At 37.9% G+C, this 25,828-nt stretch overlaps 2 protein-coding genes across 11 annotated transcripts in view; one reads left to right on the forward strand and one right to left on the reverse strand.

Annotated features, from left to right (window-relative positions):
• Nucleotides 1-18,043, reverse strand: part of RPGRIP1L (RPGRIP1 like) — an 84,949-nt gene extending 66,906 nt beyond the window's left edge. For both annotated transcript variants that reach the window (XM_039880886.1, XM_039880885.1), the window contains exons 1-6: nt 17,937-18,043; nt 15,264-15,355; nt 13,537-13,681; nt 10,080-10,378; nt 8,179-8,281; nt 6,791-6,934 (exon numbers count right to left, since the gene is read on the reverse strand). In XM_039880886.1, the coding sequence (XP_039736820.1) occupies nt 6,791-6,934; nt 8,179-8,281; nt 10,080-10,378; nt 13,537-13,681; nt 15,264-15,348 (776 nt within the window). In that variant the 5' untranslated portion in view covers nt 15,349-15,355; nt 17,937-18,043. The remainder of the gene's footprint in view (nt 1-6,790; nt 6,935-8,178; nt 8,282-10,079; nt 10,379-13,536; nt 13,682-15,263; nt 15,356-17,936) is intronic.
• Nucleotides 18,044-18,246: 203 nt separating this feature from the next.
• Nucleotides 18,247-25,828, forward strand: part of FTO (FTO alpha-ketoglutarate dependent dioxygenase) — a 325,863-nt gene continuing 318,281 nt past the window's right edge. For 5 of the 9 annotated variants that reach the window (XM_039880894.1, XM_039880888.1, XM_039880889.1 and 2 more), the window contains exon 1: nt 18,250-18,342. The gene's annotated coding sequence lies outside the window, so the exon portion shown is untranslated. Of the gene's footprint in view, nt 18,343-25,828 lie in introns of all 9 variants that reach the window. The other 4 variants (XM_039880891.1, XM_039880896.1, XM_039880895.1 and 1 more) reach the window with 3 other exon arrangements.

The raw sequence follows: 25,828 nt of genomic DNA on the forward strand, positions 1-25,828 counted from the left end.
TAATGATGCGGTGCTTTAAATAAAAAGTCAGTTTGTTAAAGAGGACAAATATTCTGAGACAATATGCAACACCTACAAGTCCTTAATAATTATTTTTAAGTGTCAGTTTTAGGGACTTTCTACATAATAGTCATTATTATGACTGGATACTTTTGAGGGGTGACAATGAGAAAGAAGGCTGACTAGCTGTCAAGCTGAAAGTGCTGAGTCAATAATATAAAGTGTATAAAAGTTAAAATTAACAATGTGATAAATGTGGCCTGGCCTTTAGGAAGGTGTATAGTGAAGAATCATCTCAGATGTGATAATCAACTCAACTCTTTTTACATAGATGAAACATGGAACAAGGACAAGGGTGGAAATGAGAGAGAAAAGACTGGAAGGCCACGTCACAGCGAGTTGGCAAGGAACGTGAGAAAGATGTTGGCAGTAAGAGGCAGCTGAGAGTCTTTGGTAAGTGGCCTGTCCCAGACCTCTATGCGTGTGGACGAAGGCCTCAGTTTGGTTCCTCTGAGGAACAGGGACAGGGCTAATTCAATGAGCAATAGTTTAAGTCACTTCCACATTATATTTTCCCGCCCCGTTCCATGCCCTGTGATGAGAAAGGCAAACCTTCAGGAGGATGACATTCTGACAGAAAGGACAATGCGTAGTAAAAACATTCAGATGAACTCTGACGGCCATGCACCAATCTATACATGTATTACATGTGGCGAAATGATTTGAAAACAGATATCGAGCAAATTAATTAAATGCTTTGTAAAAAAAAAATTTCTCAAAATTTTCAACAAGGATTTTGAAAAAACTATGAACATTTAAGTTGGAAAATACAGTTTCTTTTCTTTTTTCTTTTTTAAAAAGACATTATTTAGAATTATGATTAAATCTTCTAAAACTATGAAAAGAGTTGTTGGCCCATCTCTAGATTAAAAACAAACTGAAATAAATTAGACTTTATGTTGAAAAAGTAATGCAGTTCAACAACCTATGTGCCAAGTTTCTCTCATAATTTGAAACAGTCAAGCAATAAACTCTGAAAAAGGAATTTCTAATGGAAGCCTTGAAAACACTTGACTCCAGCTTTGCTACTGGGTGCCATAATAAATCCAGAAACCTAAAACCTCAGATACACTGGAGAAGGAAAATCTTTCAGTGGAGCTATGTAATGTATAGTCTCATATGAAAGCTTAAGAAGCAAAAATCTCTGCTCCAGAGAGTTTCTTATACTTCATTTCCCAGGCACACAACTCCCCCACCCCCAACCCCTACTGACATTTCATTCTTTGCTGCAGTAAGGATTATGAATGCTAAAAAAAGCCTCTTGGTTTTTTTTTTGAGGCAAAAATGTTATAGTATTTAACACCATTTAGAAGAGTAAGCTTTAGAGTACAGAAGCGAGGCTGAGATTCTGGAAAGTAGTCAGGTCAAATGTTTATGAGAAAGAATAGAGAGGCTCTTTTTGGGTAATAGTTTTAGGCTGTCTAAATTTGGAGGACAAAGCTGAAAAAACCTTAGGATTAAAAAAAAACAACTCTACAGTTAAAAAAAAACAGTGGCAGACATTCTGTAAGTGTATTGTTGAAAGAAATGTAGGTCATTCATAGCTCTTATTAGGGACACGCAGATAACAGCCACTAGCAAGATACCCCTTCTGAAGAGGATTACAGAAGGTCGCGAGTAAATTAAATGGAATAAGCTTCACTAAAAGCGCTGAGGGAAGTCTATTTGAAAAGTAATGGTTTTGCTCAAAATTGCTACTTGAAAATAATGCTTCTTGATTTAAGACTGTATAGAGGAAAATTTTTGTCTGTGTATGTTTATTTGCCTCTCGAGTATATCTTTCTTTTGGTATTGGGTCAAAATACAAATCAGAACTCAGTATTTTCTTCCTCTCAACACCTGACAAGGAATGGCGGGGGACATGTATATAACCAAACTCTTCTGAAAATGGGGCGGGTACACTCCAAAGGACTGGGCGGGGACAGGAAGAACCCAAATCCTGACTCATCTCCAAAAGGAGTCCATTCTGAGGATCAAGTTTAATGGATTCCAATTAGTAATGGGAAACTGAGAATTATATTCAATATATTAAAAAAGCCCAATGGGAAATGTAGATTTATTGGTGATTCAGTTGCAAAAGTGAACTAAAGGTCTTGTATTGTTTTTATTTTTTTGATAGAATTACACTAAGTCAGTAACAACAGAGGTTATTTCACAATTATCAGAAGCAATGATTGGTATGATATAGTTTTCGATGAATTAAAAAAAGAGTTAATTTAATTAATAAACAGTGCTTATTGAGTAAAAAATCTTGCAGAAACACAAGGTCCCTAGGCATAAAAGTGGCTGTTGTTTAAAAGGCAGGGAAGCACGTATCCTGTCGACCTTCGTTTCACAGTTGAGGTAGTGGCCCGAGTCCATGAGTGAGGGAGCCAGCGCTCGGACCCAGTTCTAAGAGAGAAATTCTTGCTCCTCTCCTGATCTGCTCCCTCCTACTGAGATGCTCCTGGGTTTTGGCTTTCCCTCCACTCTGATGCGTATGTACACACTAACATGTTATTTACTATTAATTATGACAACTGCTGTGGTTTATATAAAACGCTACGAAAATACGGCAAGCTGCTATCACAGAAAATCTTACGTAATACTAATAATAAAAAGCACAGGGATAAAATATGGTATTTGAGTGATGCTTCTTACTGGGCACATTTTACGGTATTCATTACAACAGTAAGAGCTTAGTGAGTATAATTTTTTAAAAAAGACAGATCGCCTCCCTGTGTAATAATAATGTTTGCATGGTTATCCCTGGCCCCAGTTACCCTTCCGCTCGAGAACCAGATGTGCCCTCTAAATTAGGGGGCTGGGCAATCTGACAAATCCAAATTGAGGGACATTCTGTAAATAGCAATCAGCAGGCTGGAAAAGACTGGGGAATCACTTTAGAATAAAGGAAACCTGAAAGACATGACAGTTAAATACAATACAGGAGCCTTGACTGGATACCAGATCAAAGCAAAGCCAAACAAAACAAAAACAGCTAATTAAACAAAACAGCTATAAAGGACATTATTGAGACAATAGGGAAATTTGAATATGTACTGTGTATTCGATGATGCTACTGTATCATTCATTGGTAAATGTCCTGAACATGATGACTGCACTGCAGCTATATAGGAGGATGTCCCTGTTCCTAGAAGAGACTGAGAAGGGTCCATAGGGGGAAGTGATATACACACTTAACTCTCAGATATGTGAAGGGGGCTGGGGAAAGGATAGAGAAGGAGAAGGGATCGCCTATGACCATGCAGAATGCAGAACAGGCTTGTGTCACTTACGATTATGCAAAGGAGTGAAAGGTATGTGAGTGGTCACACTACTATTCTTACAACTTTTCTGTAGGTTTGCAATTTTTCAAAAAGAAACGTTAGGGAGGCATGTAACTGTCCTGCGTCTGTGCAGAGAGGAAAGATGGAGCCCCCCAAGCCAAGCTTTCTCCTGCCGGAAAAGGCCTATGTTAGGGTTTGACAGTTGCTGTCAACTAAAGGCAAGAGGGCAGGTCAGAATGTCTAAAACATTTACGGCTTAAATTTCCTCCATTGAGACATTACGGCACTTAACATGATTTTTAATTAAGAAGGTAAACACCCTAACATATACTTAAAAAAACATAGTACAAACTACTTACACATTTGGTAAGAGCATAAATATTTTGAGAGTTGAAAAAGTCAATAAAAGGTAAAATCATTTTGATTTTAATGTTCTTGTACATGTGTTCACTGGTTACTGCTTTGCATTTAAGACGGCCTTTTTAATAAGCAGAAAATGTGCATTTTTATATTGTTTAAATTTTAATATGGATTTTTGTTCAAAACAACACAGACATTCAGGCTACTTGTAAATGATACAAGATTTTTTGCTAATGAGGCATTATGTAGAACATATGCAAAAATCACAACTCAGTCTTCCAAAATAGACCACAATAACAGGAAAAAACATGATTTTAATAAAAAAGAGCAGCACTGGATTTTCACTTCAAAGCAATTAAGGGCTTTGGATAACCAAAAGTGTATGTCAAACCGATGCCAAACCAAACTGGTCTATTAAACACATACTACGAAGAGTTTCTATAATATTCTATGAAAAGGCTCTTTGCCATAAATATCAAGCACTGTACTCTGAAGATTACAACTATGTTAGGTTCATGTTTGAGAACAAGGAGTCCAACATCCAGATCAGACTTCTAGAATTTCAAATCTGAAAGAACGTATCCGTGAAAGACAAGTTGAAATATGTTTTCCATTTTTGTGATTTTTCTCTACAGTAAATTATACTAAGTTTTATATTCTCCCCAACATCTTTTTCAAAAGTTTTCCATTAGTCTCAAAAAAACTGCTGTTACACATAAAACTCTGAGCTATGTGTAAACATATAAGAAAAAGACCTAAAGTCCCTTACTTGAAGCCATTTCTTCAGTTTTCAACAACTGTATTTCAAGAAACAATAAGCTATTCACTACGGGTACACTTCCTCCTAAGCAAATAACATGTAATTTTCAATTTTATAAAATCAGTGAGGTAGAGTACAAATTGGCTTATTTCCTTGAGCTCTGCAACAAAAGTGCCTTTACCTGTAATTTTTATTTTGTCTCTACTTCTAATTTTTGATGTGAGCAAAAAACAACCACAATAACATATACACAGACTGCTATGGAGTGAATAATCCGGGCCCCTGAGGAGGGCAGCAGTTTAGTTTTTGAAGTAAGCTCTTCTATGTGTATATGTTGGTATCTCTGGCTGACCATATTTACAGCAGAAAATACGTGTAGCTGACTATTACTGTTTCTTGTGCTGTTCTAGTCTCAGGATTAAAGGATGTTTGGTTTTCCCTTTCAATTAACATCAAACGCTCTAGTTCCCAGATGATCACATCCCCCTTGGAAGAAGGGACAGCAGACTCAATGCCCATGCTGCTCTTTGGGGACTTCAGAAATGCCAAGGAGGAAATGAAGCTGATAGGGATGGGCTCCAAGGTGGGGCTTGACCTAAGGGTACAATTCTTATATGCAGATAATATCTTAAATATGCCTGTGGGCAATTTACTAAGATCACCATACTCGGTCTTGAGGTCTGGTCCTTTAGCAGTTTCTCACAGGAGCCATTTCTTGGATTTCCAAGAAGGCTAAGTCTACATCAGTTCTTCCTAGGGGAACATGGTAACTCCTTGGTATTCTAGGTGGTTCCAAGCCACGGTTCAAATTACATTCCCTAGTAAACATATAATTCTCAAAAATATTCATGTTTCTTTTGCCCTGCACTAAGAAGCATATATAAATGTCACTAAATATACAGAATTTCATTACATAATTTAATTTTACACATAACTTTTCAAGAACAGAAATTATTAGAGATAATACTAATCCTTTAAATCTCTGAAATATAAAGTTTTTCATATATTTGTAGCCCATTTTATTTTTTTTAAACGAGTCTCACATTATGCATCATTTCGTAGCTTTTTCAAATATTACCATGTCAGGTTAGTTTGTTAAAGGAGAATTAAACTCTGACTCTGAAATGAAAAATTAGAAAAATCATACTTGATTTCTCTAAATGAAAACTTAGCCACATACGCATGATATCACATCAACTGGAGAGCGGAGAAACAAATAGAGGCTCTAAGTCTGGTTTAGAGAAACGTGAAGAGATAAATAAAAGAGATATAACAATCATACGTAACGTGTACACCTCAGCTGGCTTCCAATTCAAACAAATCGTAGAAAGACATCTTCGGGGAAGTCTGATAAAACTCACCTAATAAACTGGTTATTAGATAATATCGAGGAATTGCCCTTAACTTTATTAGGTGCGATAATGGCATGGTGGTTATATTAGAAGAAATTTCCTTATCAGGTAGAGATATATACTGAAGTATTTACAGGTGAGATGACACGATATCTGGCTGGGGCTAAGTAACTGAAGGAAGCAAAGTGAAGGACAGATGACGTGAGATTGGTAACACTCTGAGACTGTTGAAGCTGGGGGATGGGGACGTGGGAGTTCAATATGCTACTCTCTCTACTTTGAGGTATGCTTGGTCCGAAAAAACGAACATCAAGACAAAAGAAAAGAAATGAAAACAGAAAAGCCATAAAGAGAAGAAAACAATTCAAGAAAAAATATGTTGGAAGCATAATGTGAAAGGAGAGAGAAAAGGTTTTAGGAATGAAATAATAACAAAGGAGGACGGGAAAGAAAATACTGCACATTATAAAACGTCAAATATGAGGAGGCAGCAAGGAGACTAATAAAGGGCCCCTCTGTCATCCATAATAATCAACAGATTTTCACGCGAACTTTGAATACTGGGAGAGGTGACGCCTTTTTGGAATAAAAAAGTGGTATCATTTTATGAAATTTACTACCTTTTAAAGTTGATAAAAACTTAAGGCTGGACTTATTCACAAGGTACGCCACCAGCTGAGTCCTTGTCACACATATTTCTCTTGGTAGATATAATCAAATAGTGTCAGAACTTTCTACGGTCTTGGTAAATGGGGCAAATGAGTGGTGACAACAAGACGAGGCAGAGTAGGTAGGGACACTGCCCTCAGCCTGGAATGTTGATGATGGCAGTTAGTGGGTCTACAGCAGGCTTATATGAAGAAGGTTAGGTCAAAACTGTAATTCTAGTCTACTGCAAAATAGACTAGACTTATCCTTCTGTGGCATATGGTAAAGTATTTTAAACTAATTTTGACCTTATCAAAGTGATATAGGAAGTTTTAACATACCTTTGATCTGTAGCCTGCTGTTCACGAAGCTGAAGAATAGATAACTCAATTTCATTTTCTTTTCTCCGCAACTGAGTTTTCAGGATCTCAGCCAAGTGCTCTAACTCTTCTATCTGGCCTCTCTGCGACTCAATAACATTTTCTCTGAAATAAAGAATCTTTGTGTTAATTTGCAGTTTGAGGAGATATCCTCGGTATTTAAGATCAGTACAAAGAAAGTTAAAAATTTTAGCTTAAGTGCCTTTGCACACAGGAAAGTAGAAGTAGCTTAAATGTGATGATCTAAAGGTACACACGCAACAATTCAAGATAACCTTTTTGTAAGATGACGTCCTAGACAGTAGATTGGACTTTGGTTCAATTCAGTTTGTAAGTATTTGTTGGTTACCTGCTATGCACTCCACAATCTGGTTCTCTTCAGCTAAGTCATGTCCCTTTGCTCTCTCCTATGCAGATCCACCCATATCACCCAAATCAACCCTTCAGAAAGAGATGGCAAAAATTTTGCGAAACTTAATTTAGCAGTCTCTAGCACATATTTACCTCCGCCCTGTCTGGCGGCATCCCAGTGTAAGGACCTGGCTTTTCAGCTGACTGACCGGTTAACAAGACTAGGTCTAGTCTTTGAGTTTTATTCTCTTACAGTATAATCATTACTGTAGCTGGTATTTAAAATATTCAAAAGAAAAAATTTGAAGCCCATATTATTCTTAAGCAACTATATAAAGAATGATATTCTTTGCCTCATGTTTTCTTTCCTCATTCAGAATTGCTACTTTTTGATGATCCAGGTGAAGGCCTATAGATAAGGTAGAATCTTATCTTCATTTGTGTGACTCACAGACACTGAAACCATGAGGCTTTGATTAACTGGAAAAGTAAGCCAAACGTGGCAGAAGTAACTTTTTTGAAACCATAGTATGATGAAGAATGCAGTACTGTAGAATTATAGTGAAACAAAATCTGAAATCCATATGTATTTGATAACTCCAAACTTTTAAGCCACTCCCTCTAATTTTTTTATTTTTAACCACAAAAAGGCTAATTCAGGATTAAAAAAAAATACCTGTAATTTTTCTGAGAATGAAAATGTTGCTTCTAAAGCTTATACTATTTTAAACGAATGGACTTTGAGCCATCCCTTTGGGGGGAAATTATAATAAAAAGGACTATTCTATAAATCCTTTTGTCGATTCAGTTGGTTAAGTTGTTCCTTTTCTTCATTTTAATGGAAACACGTTTAATAATATATTCTTACCCCACAGATCTAGCTGTATTGTAATAGAGCAAATTATCTGTATGTAACCCAATTTTGTTTAAAATAAAGAGAGGGCTCAAAAAAAAAAAAAAAAAAAAAGTTCTAAAATGACCACAAAAAGAATACATACAAATTTCTTATTTCTCCTCTGGCTTCTTCAAGTAAACTATTGCCATATTTCGTAACCATGGGTTGTACCATTTCTGCTACGTCTGCATCTTGGAATCTAATACCTAAAAATAAATTAATAAGATTACAGAAGTTAGAAAAGAGGACCCTTGATTTGCTATCATAAGGAAATCTGTAATATAATAAAATGTCTTAAGTACTGAGAGATATATGCTAATGGTACAGAGAATTAGAAATACATCGCCAAAGGAACTATTAGATCTATTGGAGTCATATTTTCAAAGGACTGCTGGCTCAAATAAACTCTTATACAAACTCAAAAAAGTAAAAAATAAAAAGTAAAAAGACGACTGCTCTGTGGCTCATTTTTTCTATAGGGAGAAACTTCCATCAAACTCTTCTATTTCAACAGCAATTCACAGCAGTAGATTAGCTCACCGTGCTAATCTAAAATGTGGGCCTTTGTTCACTTAGGATGAAAGACCTTGCAGACCTTAGAGATCACCTTGCCCAGCTACAGTCACGGACGACAAAACTAAGGCTCAGAGAGGACAAGTGGGTTTTTAAATTTAAAATGCATTACTGTGGCGCTAGCATCTCTTGCCCCTTTTTTCTCATCTGGTGCTATCGCTCCATTTTACAGATGGGGAAAACGAGGCCATGAGAGGACGAGTTCTTTCTTCCATGTAAAAAGTCAATTAGCGCCAGAATGTATTTTCTCATGTATAATTCATCGCGATGGCTTTGGTTATATTCAAAGTCTACTGCCAACCTCACATAGCTAGGGGTAGCCACGCTCTTTCATCCTGCAGCTGCCTCCTGCCTGTGTGGGGGCCTTCCTGACTTCAAAGGCACTCTGACTAGGGAACAGGCAGTGTTAACATTTTGGCTTGGAGAAAAAAATAGAACACGTTTTTCTCCCTTTCTGTTCATATGGTGTTTTCTTCTTCCTCAATAAATTGAAATAAAGATTTTACATCATTTTTTATATCCCTAAAAATGTTTGGTCTTTATGTGAATTCCAAACGAAGATCAATTAAAGCTAAGATTCCTTTGCTAGTAGCTGAAACTAAAACATGTTACCTAAAATACTGACTGATTTTTGCTTCATTATAAATAAAATTTGTCTGTGGGAGGAGAGAATTGGGATTTTACTAGAAATGTTTAGGTTCTTTCGATGTGGAAAATTCTCTATGCAACTGAATTGTTTTGTAACCTGGGTAGGTTTTAGGTGATTCATTTTCAAAATGAGCAAAGTGATCAGCTTATGATCACTTCTGGAGAGGACAGACCCTTATGGGCACTTGCTTAAATCCTTTTATTTTATATGTAAAGATAACTCAAGTTCAGAATGATTAGAAGATTTGTCCAAGGTCATCAGAGAGTAGAGGAGTAAGAAACACAACTTTTCAAACTCCTAGTTATGTGCACATTCCACTGGCTCCACAGGATGAGAAAGATTTAAACAATTTTGCAAATGTTATCAAAGGTCTTTCCACAAAGAGCTTAAGCGTGATCATTCAAAACAAAAAGTTTGATCACATACAGGCAAAGTAGTTCGTTTCCCCATTTGCCTGAGTCAATGTGATTAGCTTCTATAATATAAAAAACCCTGCAAACTCAACTCATATTTTATGAAGTTTCATACATGTCTCATTTCAATAGAATGGTTATTTTCAGTGTTGTACTAAATTTTGAGTGTGATCTGGTGATTCTTAAATAAAATGATCTTCATGTTAACATTAACAATTTTATCAAAAAGTCAAGAAACTATTTTTTTCTTTTTAAAGACACTTAAAAGCATGCATACAGAAATAAAACTGTGTGTGTGTGTGTGTGTGTGTGTGTAAAACTACCTTTTAAAAGACTTAAGTTTAGGATTTAATGTAAGCTTTATTTTACCTTTCCTGGGGCATTCCTTTAAGCCTGCATTTTCATTCGCTTTTCTACGCCCAGTGTTCACACGAGATTGTACATAATTGTATGGAGTTTGCCTGTGACCCTGGATTTGAAGTTGCTGTTTGGCTGCAATTAGTCTGTTTTTGAGGACTTCATTTTGTCTTTCAAGCTCATGAACTTTCTCTTGCAGCTGCTCAATCATTTCTTCCATTTCCACATCTCGTCCCAGCCGCTTGGGGCCGCCACCAACCCGCTCATATCTTTTCTTGTCATTAACTAGTCGTATTAACTTGGTGGCCATTCTAGGGAAATAATAAAAAGATGAAAAGGAATGTGAGAAGTCAGCATAAAATGCATTCTGTTGAAAGGAACATAATCACTGTGAAGACTTCAGTGCAGAACCTGAATAATAAATTTCAGGTTTTGATGTAACTATTACTGCCTGTGAAGAATCCTTTGATGATAATTGAAACCACTGGGCAACAATCTGCTTTATAGCACTGACAAATAACAGTTTCCTAAGGCTTATCATTTAAGGTTAGTAAAGAGAGGACACATATTTACTCCATATGTTCCTCAAATGCAATTTTTAACGCATGACCTTATGTAGGAATGCTGTATGCACTTAAATGTAGCTACAGATTGTGGATGTAGTGGGTTATATCTGCAAGCCACAGTAAGTTAAAACTTTTGAAAAGAGTGTTAAGCCTATGCAGCATTTAGGTGATATATTGTTTTCGGTTTCTCTAGGATTAAGACATACTACAAATATAAAAGTGTTAGAATGTATAGATACACACAATAAAAAGCGCAATGGAAAAGTCAAAAGAAACCAAAATGCACCATTAATGCACCTTAGTGCTCAAGAAACACGCATGTTTAATGGCGGAAAATAGTTAGATGTGAAAGTATTATTTTAATGCCACCTTTAAGTTGAGACATAAATCGTGCTTTTGACATCTCGGGAGTTTATACTTCTGATTCTTTTAAGTTTTGATAAAAACTGGTTAGACAGAACAAAAGACAGAAAGGGCACGTGGGGGTGATGTAATATACACGTACGGAAAACATGCCTGGCAGTGAATGGAAAAATCTTGGCAGGACAAGAAAGAAAAGGTGGCTTTGATGAGAGACACAAGTTCAAGACTTTACAAAATTGGTCGCACATCTTCAATAGCTGATTCTAGTTTATAGTGAATCTATTTTTATAAAGACCCAGACAGGAGATTGAAAATAAAAACTCACTTCATTTTTCTTTAAACGGGTTTCGCTTTATTTTAGCATGGTTATGGACAGAAGCTTTTACTTAAGAGAACAAAAGTGAAATAAAAAAAAAAATCCTTAATAGCTTTGGGATGTCACAGAACAACCTTTTTTTGCCCTAAGCAGAGTCCTCTGTAAAAGCGGTAGTAATACATGTCTCTCTACACTTCTGGCTTCTCTGGCCTCCAGCATGTGGCATCAGGGAGAGCTATGCAGAACATAATCAGTTAAGATTGTTTTCTCTTTCCCTTGAGGCACATCCATTAAACATGCTTTATAAGGGATATAGCATAATAAAAACCAAGATCCAAGAGTACTACAAACACCCTAGTAAAATAATCAATGGATTAGTTCCTTTTCCACCTAACCCAGAGAATGATGGATCAGTGGGAAATCTGGGCAGGTATCACAGCTGAACAGAGACACACACTCTTCCTAGGCCTTTAATGAGTTTAGGATCCTGAGCCCCATGCCACTGGCTTATCCATAGAAATATGGTAGCCAACTAAGTGAGACGTCAACCTGAATATCTGAACCTTCTGTTACAGAAGAGATCTGGACACTGATTGTGATTACATTCAAAAGAAAGATACAGATTTAATACAAAAAAGCAGTCAAAATCTAGGGAAAAATAAATGACCTCAAATTTTAAGGCAAAGAAAGCACATCGATAGACTGCCTTTAAATTCCTTCAAAGATGTTCAAGTAAACTTTGTCAAGAATCATAGATTGAATCTCTTTCTCCGGTAATAGCAATAATTGTCATGTTTGATTTCATTATTGTATGATGTTAAAAACTCGTTAAGTGATCAGTTGAGTACTTACTTCTAAATGTGGCTTATCAAATCTACATTTATACTGAAGTAAGTGATATTACTTACATCTTAAGGATAGATTTAAAGGCAGTTCTACTCAGGTATCTAGGAGGTGTCAGTGGTGTGAAATTGAGGAGTTTAGGGCTTTGGGTCACTGTGGTCATTAGATCACCACTCTCAAGTCTGAGTAAAATCAAATCCCAGGAGGTTAAACGGTTTGAACACACTATAGGCTAGTGGAAGAGAGATAATAGAACACATGCACACAACTTGACTCCTAGCCCAGTCCTTTTTCCATTAAACTACATGGCTTATTAAGTTGTTTTATATTTTCTGGCTAGGACAAATTACTAATGAGGTCAAGGCTGTGAATTCAATTCTTTTACTGACCAATTAGGCTAACAAAGAAAAAAAAAATTGTTTCGTGGTTATAGACTACATCCCTCATACTGACAGGCTGACATGTGTGTCACTGGTCAGAAGAGAAATCAGGCGAGTGAGTCGCATGTCTTGAAAAAAAAGACATCATGACTCAAGGACCAACTCAAAGTAAAAGCCCCGCACACAGCTGGTCAGCAGGTCATTAAAATAAAGTCCTCAGAGAAAACTGAACTAGAATCACCCCTTTAGGATAAATTCTAAGCAGAAAAAACCCTACCTTCTTTCTTGGAAGTCTCTCCTTTCCATTAAACCTAGAACATGAATATAAATACAGACCTGTTCATGATTCTAGATGTGAACGCACTTTTTTGTTTTTAATGCCACCCATTCAGAAGATAGTCACAGTGTTTCTGAAGAAGAAAAAATTAAATAGCTATTCTTAAGAAATCATCTCTGCAGAAAATTTTGCACGTAAATCAAGAGTGACGATGTTTTTTCAGAAATAGCTGAGACTCTTTGAAATAAATATAGATTCTAGCCTAACCCAAGCAAAGTTAAATATGTTCCAGATATTGAAGTAATGTTTTCATTAGTAAACTCTAAATTTTAAGGAAACATGCGTTCTAACAAGTTAAAATAGCTAATTACTTTTTAAAACTTTCATTTTAAAATCAAGACATTTAAAAACAGATGCTTTGGCCATTTGCTTATTAAACTATAAATATTAACCCGAAAGTTATTTATAGATATGATACACTCATGGCACTTAGCTATTAGTTTTTTCTTTCAAATAGCAACTTCAGACATGAGAAACACTCACAGTCATTTTGGTTTATTATTCTAGTTTGTAAGAGTTTCCATTTTTAAAAATTGTATTTATTTACAACCTGCCTCGTTCCAAAAAAAGATTCAAGGTGGGGCTTTCAATTAAGTTTATAAAAAAGCATATCTTCCAAACTTTACAGAGTCAGGAAAGAAAGCTAAAAGCTTTTTATCATAACCTTTTAATTTTATCCTCTTGCTTGCGGGCATGCTGTTTAAGCAAAATGTTCTCATCGTGCAGACGCAAAAATCTGTCTTCCAGTTCCTCACGACTGATACGTGACACTGCCTGGCGTGACTTCACTGTCCGTGTTGTTGAAGTTTCTGCAAAAATGGCAAGGTAATTAATAGTGGGATTACTTCGAACAGTCTCTAAAAATGATAATTGTTGATATTTATATAAAGTCTGATGCACTCATCTCAGACTTTTTCCTTTGTGACCTACAATTAAGATTGCTTTAGAATATGTTATAGCATTGTTCACATTGGAGGTGAAAATGAAAAACTTTACTATTAATGCTTTATCTACAACATGAATGATTTGAACAAAGATGGTATCTACTCAAAAATAAATTCAAATAACTGCTCTTTAAGAATGTAAGCTGGCACTCTGATTCAATAAAAACTTTTTTCAATTTACATGCTGACTGTTGAAAAAACTAAAAGTCTGCCTATCGGAAAGTATTTTTTTTTTTTTGCAAAGGCAAGAGTTATAACAATAATTTGGCGAAACAATATGACTGAGATTTTTTCTGAGCTATGAGTGTTGAGTAATAGAAAATAAACTGTAGAATTTGTAAGACCAAACTAAAAAAAAAAAAAAGCTTCACAGCTTATTAAAGAACTTTTATACCTTTTAGCAAGTGCATGATATTTTTGACTTAAGCTTAAATTTGGTATTTTTCATATCACTGCGAAGTAGGTAGATTTTCAAAAATCCTCCAAAAGAAAAAAAGAACAAATGAACCAAGATTAAAGCTTTATTTACTGAGGGGAAGAATTAAACTTAGGGTATCGAATCCCAATAAAGAACTCTGCACACTTAAAATGTATTTGTATTTGCATTCCTGATACTCTGCCAAAAATCTAAATCAAAGCTTATACATACTTTTAACATAAAGCTATACAAATTTGTCTTTTTCAACAAACAATACACTGACCACCTTTCTGTGGCAGTTCAAGGTGGCCACTCGCATCATTCCTGATTAGCAGGTGTACGAAGATGTCTTAGTGGAATACATTTTACACCACAGCCTTCTCAATGACAAATGCGTTGGCATGACAGTGTGGCCAGCACGTAGCACAGGCAAATAAAAATATAGCTAGCTCTACACTCTAAATTATTCCTTAATGAGGTGCTTTTCTTTCTCAATTTGAAAGTGCTTTTCAGCTCTATAGCAACCGCTAAGATATAAAAGGATAAAGAAAACCTTTAATGTATATTAATTTGATAAAACAAACTCAATATCCCTTGAATAAACAAACCATTTTGAGATACTCTACTTGAAAGACAAAAAATTTTAAATATGGCATTTCCTCCCACATAAAATTTAAACATAAAGAAACATTTTAATGGTGAATGTGATTTAAGCCAGGCAATTCGGTTTGGAGGCTTGATACTCTCTGTAGTTTCTACTGATGTGTGGAATTTTAAAAAGATGATTTATAACAATTCTTTATCAGAACAGAGGGAGATTTTACATTTTCTATGAGCTGTTGATAATTGATGCATGCAGTAAAATGCCATATGTTGTTCTAAACACTCCATCTTCTTGTTTAGTCCAATCAAGAGCTATATAGTTACTTAAATGGCTTCGTTTGTATGAATATCAAAAATACTTTAAATTAAAAGTAAAGAAGTTACTGATCAAAGTTCATAACTGTAATAAATAACAGCTGGCCATACCTTGTAACCCTCCCATTCCACAGAGGTTTAGACCTATATCTTTCACAGGCAGGTCTCCTGCAGTCTCATCGGCCGGACCAGACATGGCCTATCTGTGGAGAAAAGAAAATTCAAATAAAATCTTTCCAAGTTATAACATTAACTATGCAACGGAATGAACCAAATAAAATGAATAAGGCACTAGAACTTTAATGGACATCTTATTGCCCACATGTGCAGCTTGAGGAAGATGAAAGCTTCTATTTTAAAAGTAATACTACATTCAATCTTAGAGACAGTGTTCCTTTCAACAGTATATTTCCTATAGTTTGCTTAGGAAATGAGGTAAGATTATCATTCTTCCTTTTCTCTTTTTCTTATCCTCTGGGGTGGGGGTGGGGGTGGGGGAAACTCACCCAAATTTAAGAAATACCTCCTCTCTACCTCCTACCCCTTTTCTGCTTCCAAAAGGAAGCAGAAAAAACTCAAGTCAGGAACTTGATTCAAATGATTGTTATGTTACTTACTAGCTGGTCAAGTCACCTAATCTCACTGAGTTTTAGTTCCTTAATTTAAAAATGGAAAAAAATAATACCTATCTCACAATGATTATAAGGGTATGTGAGATGGTACATTAAAAGCATTTAGTAGATTTGCCTGGGAGGTCAATGTTACTTGAATATTAATTTTCAGCTTGGTGCACAAACAAGTGAGTAGTTCTTCTAAGAGTTGTGAAAGAGGTTTTATAAATTCACCAACTGGCTTCATTTTTGTTGTGTCCTGCCTTTGTTGCCATGAGGCCTAAGTATCAGGACTTCCCACTTCAACATACAGGATGTCCAGCTAATTCTGGCATTTTTAGATAATTTCTCTTATTTACAGAGATGCAGGACAGTTTTTGCATATGGATGTGAGTGGTTCATGCAATGTCTAGTATGTCAATTAAAAATTCTTTTTTTTTTTTTTTGTTTTCATTTTGATCTACCCAGCAAGCCAAATGCAAACTGCCAATTAAGATGCCCTGAGACAGAGGTTCTCAATCTCTAGAATGTTGGTCCTAGAATGCGAAGTCCAAGAGAGTAGCAAGCTTATGTGTCTTGTTCACCTCTGTATTCTTAGAGACTGGCACAGAGCTGGGCACATAGCGGGCATTCACTCAATAGTTGTTAAATGAATGAATAGAGTCTATGGGGCATCAGGGTCTGTGGACCCAGAGATGGTTTACAAAATCTTATATGCCCATGTGTATATGCAATACCTTTTAGAGAGAGGGTTAATAACTTTTATTGTAACTCATCAAAGGTTGAGAACTACTGCATTTTGCTGTGACATAAACAGCTCACAGACATATGCCTGGGTGGTCATCTTCTTTCGGAAACGATGCTACAGAAACAGTCAATTTTAGGAACCAAATTCTCAAGAAGTTTAAACACAGGACACTTGTAAAAAGGGTAATTTTTCCATGACAGAGTTATGGTAGCTTTTATAATAGTAACAATAACGATGATGATGGTGTTAACATTTACTGCATACTCAAATGTGCCAGGCACTTTTCTAAGTGCTCTACGTACATGAAATACTTAAATATCTCACAATATCCTTGAGCGTTTGTTCCTCAAATGAGTCCTACTTTACAAATGAAGAAACTGAGACATAGTTTAAGTAACTTGCCTGAGGTCACACCTCTCAGAAGCAGTTGTCTCATTATAGTTTTGATAGTCACTACTGGGAAGGGGGGGTGTTACTGGCATCTAGAAGTCAGAGAGGATGCTAAACATCCCACAGGGCACTGGAACCACAATGAGGGATTATCTGGCCAAAAATGTTAATGAGGGTGAGAAAAAACCCACCTCATGCTACCCCTCTTTGCTCACTATTCTGCAACCACACTGTTGTCTTTTAGGTTCATAAAAGCCACAGCATCCTTGTCTTGCTCAAGGCTTTTGCTGGCTCCTCATACTTTGGGGCTCAGCTCAAATATCACTTCCTCAGAGAGGCCTTCCCTGATTATGTTACTTTTCCTCCCAATTTCATCACTGTTTATTTGTTATAGCAATCATCTCTACTTGAAATTATTTTATTTGTTCATTACTAGTTTGTCTTTGCTAATAACGTATAAATAAGCACCCTGAGATGGGTTTCTGTCCTGTTCACAGCTGGTCGGGAACTCTGCCTGGCACAATGTGGGCACCAACATTAATATTTATTGAATAAATGAATATCTGGCAGGGAGACTGAAATGGTAAACAAAGACCCCGCCTTTATGTAGTTATTAGACTATGGGATAATAAGACGATCAACAGATAATTACAAATAATTAAGCAAACAGCAGGCAATTCAGGAGGTTTAAGGGTGTACCAACCAATCCCTAACCCAGGTCAAATAAGCGAGCTGTGTTTATATCACTTTCTGCTTGAATAAGGACTTGGACAAACATTGCAATCAGCATCAACTCTCACCAGCCAGGGTTTAGGTCTGGGATATAGTCTCACGCCGGCGCCGGCCGTGGGGGTACCGGGTCGGCTGTGATTCAGGCCTGAGGGTGTGGAGGGGTCTCGTGCTGCGCTACTTTTTCACGAGAGCAGAACTCCAGGGCCTTCTCCAGGCAGTAGAGCAGTCCCCAGGACCCCGGCCGGTGCTGCAGGTAGGGGGTGGGCCACCTCCAGCCCCCTTGACTCCCCCCAGAGTACTCACCGCCACTCTCTCCCTGCCGCTAGTTAACCGTTGCTATAGCGCCGACGGCGTATCCGCGGCTGGCCGAGGGAAGCACGGGAAAAACATGGCAGGCCCCGTGGTCTCCTGGGAAATGTAGTTTTCTTCGGGGCCCAGCCCGCCTGCTCGCTGCGTAGCAGGCTACGCTCGGCCAGTTGTCGGACCTGGGAAAGTCTAGCGCGCCACGTCGCCGCCGTGCATCCTGGGAGTGGTAGTTCTCGCGGCTCTGGGGGAGAATGGCATTGGACGGAAGCAGGATGCCGAGAGAACTACACGCAGGGGGCGGGGTCCAGAGCGAGGGATCTACAAGGGTAGCCGTGGCGAAGGAGGCTGTAGCGGCAGCATGAAGCGGACCCCGACCGCCGAGGAACGAGAACGCGAAGCTAAGGTATGTGGGGCTCTCCGGAGTCGGGGATCTTTCGTGCACTGGGAACTCGGGGCAGGGAACCAGGAGGGTTTGGCTGGGTGCGAGCGGCCGCACGGGCTTAAGCCAAGGGACGAAAGGGCCTTGTCAGCAAGGGAGCCAGAGACACTGGGGTTATATATTCGTGCTGCTCCGGATGCAGGCCTAGTCCCTTTGGATCAACTCACAAATGAGAAGACACTCATTTACTAGTTCTGCTTCTGCACCTAATTCCTTGGGTAAATTTGTAGCTACCCTCGTGCCTCAGTTTACCGGACTCTCAGATAACTGTGATCATACCAGCTGTGCTTTCTCTCTGAGGACTGAGATCAAGTTTAGGTGAAGTACCTGTGCGCTCAGGTCTGTTTATTTGGAACAGTTGGCTCAGTGGCCGGCTGATGGGCTCTACGTCTTCAGCACAGCGGATATGAAAATTTGACTACGATTCTACTATCTCCTTTCGGGGTTCAGCCTCTGGTAGTTGCCATTCCATGGGATGAAAATAATAATAGCAATAGCGATTTTTAAGAATATATCATTTATTACATGTCAGGCTCTGCATTAAGTTCATGATGTTTATATTATCTCATATTCTTACCACAGCAGATTGCAAGATAGATATTATACAGATGGAGTATCAACAGTCCTGTTTTACAGATGAAGACTTGAGGCTCGGAAGAATTGAGTGTTTTCCTTTCTGTCATTCCCCAAATCAAGTCCTATTTATTTGTCTAAATATATTGGTAATCTGTCCATTTTTTCCCCATCTCCACCCCCTTGGACCAAGCTACCATCACCTTTGATGGATTATTACAATACTCTCCTTATTGATTTACACTCACTCTACACCCTAATACTTTGTCCTCTTTCCCTCCTCCCACCTAAACAGTCTCTTCACACTGTGGAGTGTGATCTTTTCCAAATGCAAATCTAATCATGTCCATTTCCTTCCTTCCTCCTCTGCCAATCACCTGTTTAAAAATCTTCCATGACTTTCTGTTGCTCTTAGGATAAAGACAAAACTTCACATGGCCTACAATGTCCTGCATGGTGTGGACTTTGCTTGCTTCTACGGTCTCATTGGACAGGACATTTTGCTCTGCCCATCAGCCACTTTGGCCTTCTTTAGAGTCCTACTTTCTGTTAATGAATTCAAGGGGTTCCCTGCTTGGGGTGTTCTGTTCAAGAACAAGAGGCGGTCATCCTTAGATACCTTTATTTACTTGCAGCAAGTAAAGTAGATGGGATTCACATCCAAAGCTCGCTCGCTCTGGAGGGAGGTTTAGCCATTGCTCCTATACACTATTAGGTTAATTACATGTTGATTTCTTCTTTGCAGATGGCTAAACTTACTTGGATTTGGTTAATTACCTGTTGATTTCCTCTTTGCATAATGTTGAGTTCCTGATCAAGCTCATCCAGTTATAGCTGCATCTGTAAGATACTGTGCTACATGTTAATGTTTAGCAAGAATAACATTTACTCAGAACTGCCCAAAAGAACAGCCCAAACCCGAGACCCTTGTCCTATCTAACAATTCCTTCTGGAGATCTTTCATTCCTCATTCTTGAGGGAATGGAGCGAAGGGTCACACTTCTGTAACGGCTTCCTCCTGAATGTGGATGGAGTACATCTTTGAGTTAGAGGCATGAAATTCTCTGGCTGCCTGACTTATGGAAATCTTGGCGTCCCCTAGGTTCTGGGATGCCTCGGAACAGGAGTGCATAAAGAGACAAAATATAGAAAAAAGCCATTAGGAGTAAGAGCAGACATATTGGACATCGCTTAATCTTGTAGCAGCTTGAAGTCAGATGGGTTCTCGGGAGTACTCTGGATCCTGTTCCTTTTTCTCACTGAGCAGTATAGCTGGCTTCACTTGAGAAAGATGTATTCAGGAAGCTATATCTTGTAGTTTAAGAAAAGAATGAGTTGTTAATAACACCACATGAAGAGCTATCCATATAGGGTTCTGCTGATCTTGCGGGGATCTTGATTTCCAGGTTTTTAAATATACCCAGTTCCCTAGGTTATATGGGTGTAGTTTAGTATTTGTCGGTGTGGGTAAAATCAGATTAGCATGTTTATTTAGGTTTTCAGTTACCTTTCCTAGGTGGATACCAACAATTAGAAGTAAGATTATAGCAGTGAGGGGTCCCAGAATGGGACAAACCAAGTTACGTTGGGGAGGACCGATTTTACTGAGTGCTTCCTGCCAACCCCTAAATCATCCCCATGATTGAAACCACTCCAGCAGTTATAAATCCTTTTCCTCTTTTAACATTTTGTGTAAGGCAGTTCCTCTGGTATGGCAGCTTTTCTATTTTAAAGAAGCTCCATTTATATTATTGTTTATATTTTCCCTTTTTTGGTCAATGTCTTTCCTTGAAAGCATTCCTGTTATCAGAAAGCAGCACTGATCAGTTATTGAAAGCATCGTTGGTCCTCTGTTGTCAGGTGCTCATTTTGAGTGTGCCATGCCATGGTCAGTCCCTCGTCACCAGGAAGGCTCATTCCCAATATATCATGTCCCACAGAGAAGAGAAAATAAGTTCTTTCCCTAGGATCCTTAGGCAAGGAGAAGCAGAACACAGGAAGGCTTTATTGTCATGTTTCTTTAAGAGCAGGGCCTTGGTTATATATAATTCTAACTTCATTTTATTAGAGGTGTTTTATCCAAGTACAACAAGAGGTAGTAACAACAGAGCAAACCCCACCTTGCTTAGCTAGAATGTTTTCAAGAGCATCTCTTGTCCAGTAATGCTGTGGTGGGCATCCTGATCCCTGTCCAAGGGAAAGCGTGCTTAAGTATCTGTAGTTTCTTGAGGTTTCTTATGTGAAAAATGTAAGCATTTCAAAACATTGAGCAACCATTATCAATGATGTCTTTATAACATCAAGCTATGCAAAACAAAGATTTATCATAGCAAAAATTTTTATAATAACAAACAAAATGTTAAGTTCAGTTTAAAGAACAGATCTGAACCAACAGGCAATACCTGTGGACAGTTTACCGAAGATAATAAATAACCATGAGGTGTTAGTGGGCACTGTGTTTAATCGTTTGGCTTCTGCTAAATTTGGTACCTTTATTGGGGCTGACATCACCAGGCGTTAAATATCCAAGAGTTAATACCTTTAAATTTAGTCACACATGGATTAGTTAAGAGTACCCGAAGTTTTGTGTTTTAGAGTGTCAGAGTCTTCTCTGTGAATTTCTCTGAAGATGAAACATCTTTGTAGAAACATTTTTTGTAAAAGCATCAGAGTAGAACAGTAATTGTCTGTAAAGGACAAAAGACTTAAAAATGGCCATGTTTGGAGTCCGTACACATACATCTTAAGATCCCTCTTCTATGAACCTGCGGTATGCAGAGACTTTCTGTAACTTACACATGTTTCTGATTTTGTCCTATCTTTTCTCTCCTTATTTTGAAACAATCATTTTATTCTGGGATAAAATTATTTTTCTTTCTTTTTCTCTACCAATAAAACCCATGTCTTTTATGTCCTTATCATTTATTCTCCATTCTTTCAACAAAAGTGTATCTCTGTTTCCCATACCTTTTTCTACCCAAAAATATACAACCTATTCTAAATATAATTAAAGGTTTAGCATCATTTATTTGACAGTGTTTCCCGTGTGATTTAACATACAAAATCGGCCTAATTATTTTAATTTCCTCCTTTTTTAAAGAGGTGTTTCAGGGATCCATCTGAAAAACTCCCAAAGTTCTTAAAAATCTCAAAGGTTGAGAAAATGACTCCTTAAATTTTGAATCTTGGAAAGTTTGCCAAACATGAAAAGTTTTGAAACATTTGTCTATATAAAATCATAGGTAACAATACTTAAAAGTTATTCATTTAACCAAAGTGACAGATTTTTCAGGCAACTACAGAACTTCAAGTAGTTGTTACAATTTTAGCTTTTCCAATATTAAGAAGATTGATAATTGATAAACACCTGATGATAAAGAGTATACCTTTGCTTTCTCTATAATCTGTTATTAAAAGCATACCAATAATACAGGAGACATAACATTAAGTTTGCCTGTAAGTAATCCATTGATACCAAAGCTTAATTTCTTAAAAGAACCTTTATAATAATTTAATTTCAGCCTGCTTCATACATAAGAGGCAAAATTATTCTTTTTTCCTATTTTTTATTCTGAATTTTAACCCTTATAAACCTTAATTTTAGTGACAACCAAAAATAAAATTTGTGAACCATTTTATAACCTCTAGAAATTATAGGCTCTTTGGCAAGTATATTTTATAATTTTTAGAAACATGTATTTCCTTAATATAGCATAAGACATTTTTATTAACAGACCCACGTCTTTAGTTTCTCTACTAAAAATCCAAAAGCAGGTATAAGTCATGAACTTATTTCTGTGAACCCAGATAAAACCCAAAAAACTTAAGTCAGTTTTAGTTTTCATATTAAATAATGTCCTATACCATGTGGTCCTAAAAAGCATGTTATATTTCTTAATTTATATAAGGGCTTAATTTCTTTAAGTCAGAGCTCTTTTTATATATAAAAAAACAATTTAAATAATTTTCTCTGAAGGTAGACAAACATACACACATATAGACAAAACCAGAGAACTGACATTTCATATTAAAATTTCTTTAACCACGAGACAGATATGGGAAAAAAACGTTAATTTCTAGTCATTAATCAGATCTAGTGGCCGGCTCTAAATCAAGGCAAAGCAAGCTTCAGGTGTAACCAAGAGACCTCAAAGCCTAAGACAGCCAAAAGGAGAAATCCCCCAACCAAATGAACCTTACACTCATACTGGGAAAGTTCTTTGGGGTCCATGGTCCAAATCTGGAGAATGTACCCCAAAGGGCTGCATTCGGTGATTGAATTTGAGTTTCCCATAGCTGGCACATTTACATGTAAGACAAGGCAAATGCAAACGTACACACGAAGAACAAAATCCAGCTTCTGCAGGGCAGAAACCAAAGGGTGGTAGACACTGATCCCATAACCTCCAGCCCACCAAAGACACTGTCGGTGGTCCACGGTTCCCTGGCAACCAGACAGCCAGACCAGAGGTCATCGGCGGAGGATGTCTTGGATTGCCCCACAGACGTTTCCAACGCTTCAGACCTAGGTCAGGCCCTGAATCGCAGGTCCCGGAGACAGTTCCTGCCAGACCAACCTGTGCACACCAGAAATGAAACTATCCTCCGACAACCTTGTACCCCAAAACGGAAGTGGAACACTAAAGTGACCACAGGGCTGACCTACCTGCCTCCCATCCGAAGTGCTGAACGAAACGGGTTCAGGTGGTCGCCCTGCTTTGCTGCGGACGTGGGACAGGCAGCCGTTCCAGTGCTCATACCAAGCTGGCATCTCCCCCAACCAGTGGAGACACAGGCGAGTGAGCTCTGATGAGCCACTGCCGACAGCTTCACTCAGCGTTCACACCAGGCCGAGAGGGTGTCCCTTTAGGAGAGTCCCACCCGAGTCGCCAGATTTGTTAGCAAACTCGGGAGTGGCTGCTTGGGGTGTTTTATTTAAGGAATAGATGTGGTTGTCATTAGGTGGTTTTATTTACTCGCAGCAAGTAAAGGAGAAAGGGTTCACATCCAAAGCTCCATCTCCCCGAAGAGAGGCTTAGCCATTGCTTACATGCACTGGTTAGTTGCATGTAGATTTCCTCTTTGCATCAGGTCGGGTTCAGGGTCAAGCTTACTTGGTTAGTTAACATGTTGATTTCTTCGCGTCAAGTTGGGTTCCTGGTCAAGCTCATGCATCTGCATCTGCAAACTACTGTGCTAGTTTTTAACATTTAGCAAGGATGGCATTTAATAAGAACTGCCCAGACCTTGAGAGCCTTGCCCTACTCATTTCCTGTGCTTTATCTGGTCCCATGGCCTTTACATAGACTTTGTTGCCTACTCTGTATTAGGAAAATATTGGAAGTGAGGATCAGTGGTAAATAAAACACACAGTTCTTGCTGTCAGAATTTAGAGTCAAGTGAGTTTGTCTTAGGAAAATACTTCTGTGGATTTAAAATATAAAATCTGCCTTATAATGACCTTATTTATAGCAGGGTTTCACCAGGGACCTGAAGTCTCCAGGCTTGAATCTGCATGTGATATGAACAGTATACTACAGATGGGTTCAGTGGGAAGGTCTTGCATTCGTCTGCATCAGTGCACAAAGAAACAAATAAATGTCACCCAATGGCACTGTGTATGACGTCTTACCTTTTGGGTTTACATTTGAAGTTATTCATTCTGCGAAGATTTTTTTTTTTAGCACTTGTTATCTGCCGGACATTGGGATTATAATTTTCGTTTAGATAGAATCCCTGCACAAGAGAGCTTTTCCTCTATTGAAACCATAACCATTGCCTGCGAGGTAGTTTTTAATGGCACCCACATTTTACGGATGTGGAAACTCAGGCTTGTGAAAGACAGGACTTGCCCAAGGCCACGTGGTTGCTGTGTGGAAGTAGGGATCAGAGTCAAGTCTTTTGACTCCAAAGCTTTTTTCCATTTCCTGCTTGTGAAACATGTCGAATTGCTAGAGCGAGTTGTTTTCCCATTTACTTAAAATTTTTCTTTGATTTTTTTAAAAAAGAGTTTGTTTATAAAATATTGTTGGTTAGAACAAAGTATAAGCAATTAAGTTTTAAATCTTAAATGGAAAATGTTCAATGACTCATGAAACAGCTCATTTTCTCATCAACTTCATCAAGGTATAATTTCCATATAATAATTTGCCCCCGTTTATAGTGTATAATCTGATGAGTTTTGACAGATGTATACACGTAAGAAACCACCACCAGACTTGACAGAGAACATTTCAGTCCCGTCCGGAAATTTTCTCTTGCTGATTTGCAGTCAACCTCTTCCCCCACCTTGGCTCCTGAGCAACCCCTGATATGTTTCCTGTCGCTGTAGATGAGCCTGTATTTTCTAGAAGTTCGTTTAAAGGGAAGCATACTCCACGCGTTCTTGGATTTATCTGCTTTCACTTAGCGTAATAGTTTCTGAGATTTATTCATGTTGTCGTGTGTATTAATAGTTTGTTCCTTTTTATCGTCTGTTGTGTGAATCTACCACATATTGTTTGTTTATTCAGTTGTTGTTGGACATTGGGCTTTGTTTCTGGTTTAGGGCTATTATAAAAAAAAGCTGCTATGACCGTTCCTGTATAGGTTTTTGTTTTCATTTCTGTTGGGGTCCAGTTGCTGAGTCCCATGGTGCTTCTTTGTTTGGTCTCATAAGAAACTGCTAAACAATTTTCCAAAGTGATTCTACCATTTGTGTTGGTTTCCAGGGCTGCTGGAAACTTGGTGTCTTCAAACAACTGAAATTGATTCTCCCACAGTTCTGGAGCCGGAAAGCAAGGTTTTGATGGGGTCACACTCTCTCCGAAGGCTCTAGCTGAGAATCCTTCCTGCCTCCTCCAGCTTCTGGTGACTCCTGGCATTTCTTGGTTTGGGC

Source organism: Pteropus medius, unplaced genomic scaffold, assembly GCF_902729225.1.
Source record: "Pteropus medius unplaced genomic scaffold, Ma_sr-lr_union100, whole genome shotgun sequence".
Taxonomy (NCBI): Eukaryota; Metazoa; Chordata; class Mammalia; order Chiroptera; family Pteropodidae; genus Pteropus; species Pteropus medius.